Source organism: Bos mutus, chromosome 14 (assembly GCF_027580195.1).
Source record: "Bos mutus isolate GX-2022 chromosome 14, NWIPB_WYAK_1.1, whole genome shotgun sequence".
In the NCBI taxonomy this organism is placed as follows: Eukaryota; Metazoa; Chordata; class Mammalia; order Artiodactyla; family Bovidae; genus Bos; species Bos mutus.
In genome coordinates this window covers 16,843,283-16,855,486 of record NC_091630.1, presented here as the reverse complement: position 1 = coordinate 16,855,486, position 12,204 = coordinate 16,843,283, and the positions used below count along the sequence as shown (strand labels likewise).

General features: G+C 31.4%; 1 protein-coding gene across 13 annotated transcripts in view; it reads right to left on the bottom strand.

Annotated features, from left to right (window-relative positions):
- VPS13B (vacuolar protein sorting 13 homolog B) overlaps window positions 1-12,204 on the bottom strand; it is an 805,186-nt gene that overhangs the window by 731,865 nt on the left and 61,117 nt on the right. For all 13 annotated transcript variants that reach the window (XM_070383038.1, XM_070383035.1, XM_070383034.1 and 10 more), the window contains exons 5-7: window positions 9,654-9,821; window positions 6,310-6,491; window positions 2,702-2,876 (exon numbers count right to left, since the gene is read on the bottom strand). In XM_070383038.1, coding sequence (XP_070239139.1) covers window positions 2,702-2,876; window positions 6,310-6,491; window positions 9,654-9,821 — 525 coding nt within the window. The remainder of the gene's footprint in view (window positions 1-2,701; window positions 2,877-6,309; window positions 6,492-9,653; window positions 9,822-12,204) is intronic.

Below are 12,204 nucleotides of genomic sequence, written 5' to 3'. Positions count from 1 at the left end.
TAATGTCTAAATAAACTATGTTACATTCATATGGCATAGTCATTCCATGTACTTAGCAATAAAAAGGAAACAAACACTGATATATATAACAATACAGATGAACCCCCAAATACAATGCTTTCAGAGCAGTGAAAATACTATGAATGATACCATAATGATGGATACATTTGTGCAAACCCACAGAATATACATCAGCAAGAGTGAACTTTAAACTACTGACTCTGGGTGATAATGATGTAGGTTCATCAGTTGTGATAAGTAGAGGGATGCTGATAATGGGGGAGGTTATGCATGTATGAGAACGGGGACATATGGGAAATCTCTGTACCTACCCTTCAATTTTGTTGCAAATCTAAAATTGCTCAAAAAATTAAGTCTTAAAAAGTTTTTAAAAATGAAAAGTAAAAAAACAATATTATGCTTGAGGAAAGAATCCTTTCACAGGAGAATTTATACTGTATGTTTTCTATTTACATGAAATTCCAGAATCAGCAAAAACTAATGCATGGCTTCTTTCTTTTTTAGAGATTCAGAACAGGGTTTTCTTAAGTGGAAGGGGGAGTGGGCAGACAGTTGGAGGAAGGGAAGTGACTGAATAGTGGCATGAGATAATTTTTTGAGATATTAATGACACATATTTTGATGAGTGTCCCATATCACACAGGCATACACATTTCTCAAAACTTCTTAAATAGCATACTTAAATTAACATTTATGCATTTTACCTTATGAATTTAACCTTTAAAAAGAAAAAGAAAAAGAACTGTCAATAAACATAAACTTTAGATAGGGATATACTGTTGAAATCTAGTGGTGAAGTACATTGGTGTCCATAACTTAACCGTGAAATGCAGCAAAAACTGGTTGAATTGATGGAGAGAAAGTGATGTTAGATGAACAGATACATGATAAGCAAATGTGATAAATATTCACTGTAGAATCCAGATGATGAGTAGATCCTACACATCTACTCAACCACATAGTGGCTGTTGATTGTATAATACTTTCAACTTTCCATATATTAATATTTGAAATTTACCATAATAGCATGGTGGAAAAAATGAACTGACCAGCTTCTGTATGCTAGGTTTTGTTCAACTAGTTTTTGTTCTACCAGTTCTGTCATATAACCCTAGGAATAGAACTGCTGGATAATATAGTAACTCTATGTACAACTTTTTGACAAACCAGATTGTGTACCATTCCCACCATCTATGCTTAAAGGTTCCAATTTTCCCACATCCTTGACAACACTTATTATGAGTCGTTTTTAATTTTAACTACACTGGTTAGTAGCTATAAAGCACTCATTGCGGTTTTGACTTGTATTACCCTTCATGACTAATGATACTAAGCATATTTTCACATGCTTGTTGGCCACCTCGATATTCTTTCTGGAAACAGCTCTATAAAGACCTTTTGCCCACTTTTTAATGGGGTTATTTGTTCCCAAGTTTTAACTGCCCTTTAGCTAAAGGCTCTAACTATGAAAGTCAATCATCACCTCCAAATTTTTCCTGAGACTCAGACCAACACAAGTCAAAGCCTACCACTCCTTTCACCATTTTTCTACTTCCAATCGTTAATACCTCTAATATTAATAAGTCAAATATCTGCCATCCACTTAACTGTTTAAGTGCTTAACTAACTGTTTACATGTCTGTCCACTCCAATGTACATTAAGATTTTAAGATTTTAAATCTGTCTCTGTACTTTCCCACATTTCTTTATCTCTGCATTCTCCTACATTCCCAGCAATAATGTCTTACATACAAATAGGCTTTAGTAAAAGTATAATGAACTGAATAAGTGAAATTAACCCACTAAGTATCTTTCAATGAAGTATATACTTCAATGAGTAATGCTCCAATTAATTAACTAGGTATCCTCTAAAACATACAGTTAATTAGGTGTAATTATAGTTTATTATAGACTATCCTGGTAGTTCAGTCAGTAAAGAATCTACCTGCATTGCAGGAGACCTGGGTTCGATCCTGGGTTAGGAAGAACCCTGGGAGGACATGGCAACCCACTCCAGTATTGTTGCCTGGAGAATCCTCATGGACAGAGGAGCATAAAGGGCTGCAGTCCATGGGGTCACAAAGAATCGGACACGACTGAGCAACTAAGCACAGCACACACAGTTAATTATAATTACATATGATAATTAAGTATAAATAACTTAGTTAAAATAACTCAGTGAGACTTTATAGAAAAATTATCAATATAGCTGGTCCTTCAACAACAAGGTGGTTAGGAGTACAAGATGAAAATCCAGGTATAACTTTATAGTCAACTCACTATCATATTTATAGTTCTGTATCTGAGGATTCAACCAACCATGGATCATGCAGTTTTACTGAAAAAAATTTGTGTGTAAGTGGATCTTACACAGTTCAAACCCATGTGTTCAAGGGTCAACTGTACTATAACTTACTAGGAAATCTTGAGGCTGGACTATCCTTTTGTATAATGTATATTCTGAACACTTATACCTACTAGAAATAGTCAAGTTATTTTTAGCATGTAGGAAAAAAAAGAATAATATGCAAAATGTAGAAAAGAAAAAAATCAGTGTTAAGCAAATCATCCCATCATATTAGAATACTATAAAACATAATCTAATGTTGTAGCTTTTCAAGTTTCACAATGGTGAAAACATTTGTAAGAACAATAGTTATAAAAACTTTGTTGTATTTACCTGTAACATTTCCCAACATATCTTTATTGTGACAAGTAGAATCTTCTGTTTCTCCATCTTTAAAATTTCCTATTTCTCCATAGTAAAGAGCAATTCCAAGTTGCATTATACGGATAAACATAGGCAACTGCTGATCAGTGATAGAAAGTTTCAAACTCTCTACTAAGGTATGAATCTGTATTTTGAAGAAAACAAAAGCATCAACAAAAGTATACTCAAAGAGAATACTATTTAAACATAAGTACAGAAATGTTAAGCCTTAAAATGGAGTACCATAGGAAAAACAGTAATGTCTCAATGTTTCTAATACTTAAGCCAAAATGACAGCTCTAAAATCTTAGAAATTTAAACAAATTTTCCTATGATGATCACTAACTTTAGATAGAAGCAATGTTAATCCCAACTATCTAAGTGGAAATAGAAATGATCATGACAAGACACAGTCACAATGGATTTCAAAATTACTTTTCCAAAAATTCTTTGTTAACAAAGTACCCATCCTATAATATTAAGAGTATAATAGTACTCCAACAAAAACCATAAAGATCTCTGTCACAAATAAGAATAAAAGTTTCATAATGTCATTTTATAAGTCGTTAATCCACCCTTTCCAGCTTATTAACCAAAAAGAATGCATACATATCCTAAAAACATATGTTAAGTGAGTAAACTACTAACACTATAACTATGGAAGTATGCACCTGGTAAAATAATTGTCAGATATAGAAAACAAAGGGAAAATATGACCAGGAAAATTTCTGAAACAAACTTTAAAAGAATTAAACATGGTATAAAATTTACAACATGAATTAATTATAAGTAAGACTAATTACTATCAATAGGACACAAAGTCAACAATCGAAGTTCTCCTTATAGAACAATACATCAATAAAATATAAAGACAAGCTCAATACAATAATTTCCTGTTGCTACATAAACATGGAATAAAACCAATTAAGCCATAAAGTAAGTCTTTTGGAAGGTTTATTTTAACTAACTGGTATTTGAGTGTCTATGAAACTTGAAAAAGTAATGGCAATCAGCATATCTTTAGGGACAAAGGCACTGTACTGTACAAAAAAATGTACTTCAAGGGAAGCAAATTATACGGGAAAGTATAAAATACCATACTCAATTATGAGTACAGGTTTTAAAAACTGACAAAAATCATACACCAAATAAACTACAATGAGGTAAGAAAACTGAGGAAGGCTTATGCAGGTGTGCAATGCAGGCCTGCGAAGCTCTTCTTAAATCTGACATTTATCTGCCACATTCTTTTAAATACCATATGGCACCAATAGCACCAGTGATAGCTGTCTTAGCAAAATCAACCTCAATCCTGTATGCACATATGTATGCACTTAAAATCTTATACACATAAACATATATACCTTTAAAATATAAAAGATATTTTATACATTATACATATAAATATCTTTAAAATCAATAAAGCTAACCAACAATAGGAAAATTGACAAAGACCCTGAATGAATTTTTCAAAAAAAATAATGGCCACTGAACATATTTTCAAATATCTAAGTTTGCTAATAATCAAATTAATATTAAATTGCATTATTTTTGCTAAACAAGTTGGCTTTTATATAAGTATGATCATATTTAAGGATAGTAGAGTATAACACAGGCATTTCCCTTAATGTTCATGAGCATATACACTGGTTAAACATTTCTGGAAGCAATTTTGTAGTTCAGATGACAGGCCTTAAAAGTTTAAACCCATTAATAAGATATTTGCAATTACAGAAATCATTCCTAAGGAATCAATCAGAGATGTGGTCAAAGATTTATGTGTAGACTTCCATTCCTCTGAAAAACTGTTAAGAAAAAGTAAATTTTCACTAACAAGGGGAAATGTTAAATAACACATCTGTATGCTCTGTATCTCGTAGATGATATAATCTCTAAAACATTTATTACTCACAAAAGATAGAAAATTACAAAAAGTCTACCCAAATACAAATAAATTCAAAAGTCACCTAATGAAACATATATGAGAACCTTTGACAAATAATTAGAGTGTCTCAAACATTTTTGGAAATTCCCTGTCTTTGAGATGATCAATGAGCTTAACCATGTCCATTTAAATACTTATTTCCTAGGACTAAGAGCACAAAAATGATGGTTCTAACTCAAAACACCAAATCTTATATCACAGTACTATTAATAAAAAACTGAAAATTTAATTTCAGTTAAGCATAAGTGGTACCACTCTCCTCTAATTTACCCACATCCTAAAATGTACAATTAAATCTGTATTAAAGATTAATAAAGAAATTTTTATATGGTAAGGCTTCCCCATATTCATTACTTGCTTTCAAAATATATCTTGAATTTACTCTTAACATTCCCCAACTTCACTGGTAGAGTCAAGGTCAAAGAAGGAATGTTTAAGTCCATTGTCCTGGGATAGGGACACAATTACTATTGAATCAACACTATTCCGTGCTTATATTTGTCTAAGAAGCTATACCTGTGATGGATTCATTTTGATATTTGGCAAAACTAATACAATTATGTAAAGTTTAAAAATAAAATAAAATTTAAAAAAAAAATAAAAAAAAATAAAACAGAAGGAAAGAGTAACAGAATTTAAAGAAAACAATGTGTCCTGTACAAAGTGTAAGGAAAAAAAGATACTCAAGAGTGAGCACTACCAAAGAAAAGTGGGTGGAATTCATGTATAAATTCAAAGCTACACAAAATGACATGTCTTATGTTTTAAAAGCACTATGTAAAAATAATAAATAATTTCTATAGCCACGCCAAAACAAGCACAGTGGTCAATACCAGTGTTCAGGCTTAGGACTGGCTTTTTCATTACAATACAAAAGCTTATAATTCAATAATAAAAATTTATTCCATGTGAAAACTTAGTTAACAAAATCACAAGTCACTGTGTAAATTCTTTTTCAAAGACAGATAAATAGGTAAGAGATAGAGAAAAAAATTCTTTTTTTGAGAAAATTTTTATGCAATAAAACAACACAAAATTTACCCTTAGAGAATAATGATACACACTAAAAATATTTGCCAATACCTGGAGAACAAATTTTCATGTGGATCAAAAGATATTACTGAAACATTCACATATTCTTAAGGTTTTAATCACATTTTGAAACCATAGACAGCTAAAATTCCCTAAACCAATAAACTAATAGATAAGCAAATTAAGTCTTATAAAGTTATCTAAGGAAAACAAGGGTCAGAAACTATTATCAGATGAAAAATTTATAAGGATTGAAATAAAGACTAATATTCAGTCCACCATCGGTATAAATAAACTTTTTGATATGATCTCCTCTATCTAATTGAAGAGAAAAACACTAACAATCAGCAGGAAAAACTAAAATGGAATCTAAGTCACAGGGAAAAAAAGCTGTCCCCAAAATATCTTTATTAGAACACTAAATGGAAAAAAGTTATAATACATAACAAATAACATAAAAGTTATAATATGAACAAAACATTTTTACATTATATATTTGAGGTTAATTTCCTCATTGCTTTTTAACAATGATTAGTATGTATAACAATCAATAAACAAAGTAGAAACATGCAACTTGACTATTAGAAAAAGAAACACCTACTTTTATAACAGATGGCATCTTAGAATTTAGGTTATCATAAGTAAAATGCAGACGAGTTCTGAAGGAACACTTGTACAATAAAGGATCCTGGTAGAATTCTATTTTACCACTGGCATTTCGTTTATCAAGACAAACTGTACAGTCAGAAAAATTGATAACCTTTCTCAACACCAGATCAGTTGCTAAAAGAAAAAAGAGAAAAACATTTTAAGTAAAAAGTAAACTTAGAAGAAAAAAAAAAGGCAACTCTTTATTAGTTTAACTAATAAAAATAATAGAAGAAATAAGATTAATAAAGCATTTAACTAGGACTGTCAGCACCTATGAATAGAACTTCACATTTAATGCATCACTGAAAGCTTCCAACAATATTATGAAATAGGCACAATAATCCCCATTTAATGTATGAAGAATCAAACAGAAGCCAAAGAAATGAAGCAGCTTGTCCCCAATTTGCTTGACTCCCAACTACAAATTTAAGACAAAGTTTATAAAAATTTATCTACATTTCACTATCTGCAATGGAATACTAAACAACAATAAAATTCTTGGAAAATCACATTATAAAAACATTTGAGTAATAGTCGCTTATTTAACATTTATTTCTCCACTGAAATACTGCTGTTCTCAAAGCTTGCATTCTTCAATATGGTAGCCACCATGAATACAGTATTATTTAAATTTACCTATGAATTAAAATTATATGGAAATAAAATTTCAGGTCCTTGGCTGCATTAGTCACATTGCATGTACTCAAAAGCCACATACAGTTAGTGGCTAGGGCACTGGACAGTAAAAAGTAAAACATTTCCATCATCATAGAAAATTCTAGTGGCCAACATGTTTTTAAATAATGACTAATGAGGAAATTACCAAATTACCAGTAACATTATAAAGTCTGTTTTCAAGGGAATAAAAATGGAAACAATTGCTGGTAGAGTATCAAACTAGAGAACAAAACCTTTAGAAAATTTATTCCTAACTAACAATAATTCCTTGGTAAATATCACGCTCAAATCTACCTAGTCAGTGATTTTAAGTTAGCAACTATCCATACACTATGGCCATGGCAATCTTCAAAACAATAAACTATATTTTAGTCCATTCTATTTCTGAGTACATCCTGGCAACCTCTAATTAATTCAGCATTTAATTTTGTTTTCTTCTTTTGGATTTAAGTTTTTAACATGTATAAAGAATATGTACATGTATGAAAATAGTAAGGTTTTATTAAGGAAATAAATTTTAAATTTTTTAGCTGAAAAAAATACAAACTTACCACGTTATTTCATGTTATACAGTATATAAATGATTTAGTTACTATTATGTACATATACACAAATTATAAAGAAATTATCAAAATAGGAAAGAAATTATCATAAGAAGAAATGAAAGAAACCCTCTAGTTGCTTTCTTCCCTCTCTTTATAATAATTATAATTCACTGAGTATTTGCTATTAGACACTACACTAAATCTTTTGCAGTCATTCTTTCTTATAATATTTATATGGCTCTGTTTAAAAGCTGTGGAATGAAGGCACAATAAGGGTAAATAATTGGTCTTGTCAGACAGTTTATAAAGAGCAGAGCTATAATTCAAACTCTGAAAACCTTACTCCAGAGCACATGTTCTTCTCCATTACACTATAAAAATCACTTTATGCTAAAGTAATCATATTTCAAGGATATTCTAGAAAACATTTCTGTGAAAGTGAAAAGGATTAAGTTTTGAAAAATACTTTCCTAAACACTAATAAGAACTATCTTAAAAACATACAAAATGAATTCTACTTCTGGTATTTTTAGATAATGTGCTACAATCCAATCTATAAAATGAGGGTAATAATTATGCTGACCTAACAAGCACTGTAGAAAAAGACTCTGCATTAGTTTCAAAATGTGAATATTTGCATATCCTCCTAACAAACCCACTCCTAAGTACTATGTATGTCCTAAAGAAATGCTTACATGCATGGATAATGTTTTCAAGATTCATTCATGTTTTACCATACATGAAGATTTCATTCTTTCTTAACTACTCTGTTTTAATCCTTTAACTTCTGAAGTAGATACTGCTTCCCCTTTTAGAGGCATTGACAATATCTCAGAAACAAGCTTGGGTTTTTGCATATGCTCTTATTTATGCCTTACAACAGAGCTGTAATATCAGGATTATTTTTCATTTTTAAAATGTGAAGGCCAAACCCTAAAGAACACACTGCATTTCAGTTCTTCTAGTTCCTATTTTACGCCTTAACAAGGCAAGTTAGGAAACCCTGAGACTCAATTTCACTTTGCTTTCTTGTTACTAGGACTTAAATAAATGAATATACTACTAACAAATGAGAAAGGGTATCACTTTATGGAACTGTAATGAGAATCTGAGAAAATGAATTAAAATAATAAAAACAGCAGCTCACTTTCTGAGCACTTACTATGTAACAAATACTTTTATGCTATGGTATGTATTTGAGGAAAATAAGAAACCACAAAGTAACTCACACAAGATCACACATCTCTATGAAGTTGGGAGAGTCAAGATTCAAACTCAGGTAGTCTAACTTTAGTGCCAGCGCCTTTAGCAATTATGTACAATAGCAAATCACAGATACAAGGCGTTCACAATAGTCTCCTTACTGTATTTTCCAAAAATACCCACTCCCTACACTATCAGAACATGTATCAAAGTGTTGTGACTTATTTAACTATTATGTCTTCTAGCAAAACAGCAGCACTTTTTTCACAGCTATATTTTCAAGGCTTCTCAACATGCCTACCTTCCATGTTGAAAATATATAAAATAATAAAAAGTATTTGGTAGTTATTAAAAATATATTATTATTAAATAGTTATTTTAATATAAGCAGAAGGAAAATGCAGCACATAATAAAGGAGGCTTTGTGATTTTCCAAACACCCCAAATATGCTCTGCAGTATACAAATCTAAAACATACATCAGATACACAGTTTTGCCATTACTGAACTATGTAAAAGCAACACATTCCTTTTCCTCTTTCAAAAACATTCAAAATTTTAATTATTCAATTTTTATTCCTTCAACCCACCGTACTGTAAAATATGACATTAACATTTGAAACAAGCATGAGATAAGAATAAAAATTAAGAGTATTAGAAAACAAGTCAGATTTCTTAATCTGAAGGTCTAATAATCTCCTATAATTGTATGCTAAATTTAATATATGTACATTTTTTTCAGGATGAAGATATAAAGCTTTCAGTAGACTTAGCAAAGAGGCTGGTGGACCAAAAAAGGTTTAGAATCCAAGATAAATGTTTCAACAGAAGAAAAAGAAAAATGTCAACTAATCTTGACATTTACTCACCAGAAATATCCATGAATGCACGATCCCACAATTCACCTACTGTATAGCATTCTGCGGATGTGATGTTGACTGAAAGGACAATATCATCTTCAACATATTTTAGTATCAGATTATTTATAACAATATTTACATTATTTACAACTCGTCTGATCAGACTCTGTACATAGCCTATAAAATAAGGGGAAAAATATTCCAATTAAATGTTAAATCAATAATTATCCTTAAAATATTACTGAACTTAATGTACATGAACAATGAGAGTATCATTTTGCATCTTTTGCAAAGATGAAACCAACATTCAGATAGGGAAATAGGCTTGCCAAAGAGTTAGTAAGTACCAGATCCTTCTCAACAAACACCCCTGCAAAGAAGTTCTGTATCATGAAGTTTCATGTACTAGAGAAATCATAGAAGCCACACCTTTTTAACAACATAATACTAGGTCTCATTCAAAGGCCATGTAATCTACAAGTACGTTGATTTCTGCCCGTTTTATAAACATTTTCTCAAATGAAACAATGTTACTGTACACTGATTATACAATATATAAAAAGAAAAGCTTCTTTAAAGTTATTTTTTCAGCTACCATCTTCTCTTCCTACTTTTAAATAGCTATTAAAATACTCAAAAATTAAGGCTCGAGAAAGGAAGATAAAATGAATTTGACTACTTCGACTTAATATTGTATAATAGTGAAATGGGAAAGGGAGAATATGACTGAGGAAGAAAATACAAAAAGTACTAAAAGAAAGAAAGGGAAAGAACACAAAGATGAAGACAAAAGAGAAAAGTAGGGAAAGAAAGAGAATAGATAAAAGCGTAACAGGAATTCATAATATCAGAAGTTTTTCACATAATAAGCATATACAGATATATTACTGAGGAATTTAATAGAAAATATAAATAAAACTAAGCATGCTGCTGCTAAGTCGCTTCAGTCATGTCCGACTCTGTGCGACCCCACAGACTGCAGCCCTCTAGGCTCCTCTGTCCCTGGGATTCTCCAGGCAAGAACATTGGAGTGGGTTGCCATTTCCTTTTCCAATGCATGAAACTGAAAAGTGAAAGTGAAGTCGCTCAGTCATGCCCAACTCTTAGCGACCCCATGGACTGGAGCCTACCAGACCCCTCCGTCCATGGGATTTTCCAGGCAAGAGTACTGGAGTGGGGTGCCATTGCCTTCATAAATAGCATTTAAAAAGACAGAAGAAAAAGATTAAAAACTATTAAAACGTATTTTCCACTATAAAATCTATATAAAAACTAATTTAAAATTTAGCTATTTACTTAAATAACTATCTGCTTATATTCTTTAAACCACAAGTTTACTGGACAAAACAGAATCAACTTCTGTTAGCAGCTGACATTAACACCTACACTGAAGCCTGCTCCAAGTTAAAGTTATTCAACCATAACATGCTTGCAAAAACCAATTCCTTCACTCACTCCCAATGGATACAAATAGAAAAGAAATGTACAATGACTAAATTCAAGTTTTTCTCATATTAGCAGCTTTTAAAGTGCCAATTATCATATGCCATAAAATTAACACACAAAATATCAGTAAGATTAAGGTTTCAGATATTATCATACCAGGGAAGATAGATGCTAAAATGATACATAAATTAAGCTTCAAAAGTAAATTTTAAGTATCAAAATGCTCACCCTTAAAAAGTTTATTTCCCTCATGCTATCACTATTAAATACAGATGTTAAAAATAAACAGCTTCTGAGAAGTCAAGAAGCATGACTAATACTGATTTTCCTATTTCTGAAAACCTGTCATGAATAAAGAATTCATAAAAACCACTTAAGAGTTCATGAGTTTTTATTGTGGGGGGAGGAAGAAAAAGGAGGGAGGGGCAGTGACTCTCAGAAAACATACAATGCAAAATAATGACAGAAACATAATACTAAATGTACTGTAACTGATAGAAAAACTGATGGATTTTTCACCTACATTTCAATACCTTCTCTCAGTTTCCCATTATACAAGCTGAGATGAATAAGCCAATTCACCACAGTAAAATAACCAAATATTTAAAAAGAGGGCTTCCCTGATTGCTTAGATGGTTAAAAAACCCACCTGCAATGGTGGAGACCCAGGTTTGATCTCTGGGTCAGGAAGATCCCCTGTAGAAGGGAATGGCTACTACCCACTCCAGTATTCTTGCCTGGAAAATTCCATGAACAGAGGAGCCTGGTGGGCTACCGTCCATGGGGTCGCAATAGAGTCAGACACAACTTAGTGACTAAAAACAAAAAAGCTTGTTTTACAAACCAGTTTTACAAACAGAAAGTATTTGCCCTAACATGGTCACTAGGAAACCAACTTGCTCAAAAACAGAAATTCCATGGTTGATGACTTGGTTACAGTACCTAAAAACTTCCTGATCAAGTTTTTGGTGTAAAATTTAGCTGGGGTTACTGAAGCATCATATAGGCAACTTATGCTCAAATAATTAAAGGAAAAGTAAGTTCTCTGTAATGTTCTTGCCTTTTTTGGAAGGCTGAAATTATTTCAAAATAAAACTTTTTTAGAAGGTTACGA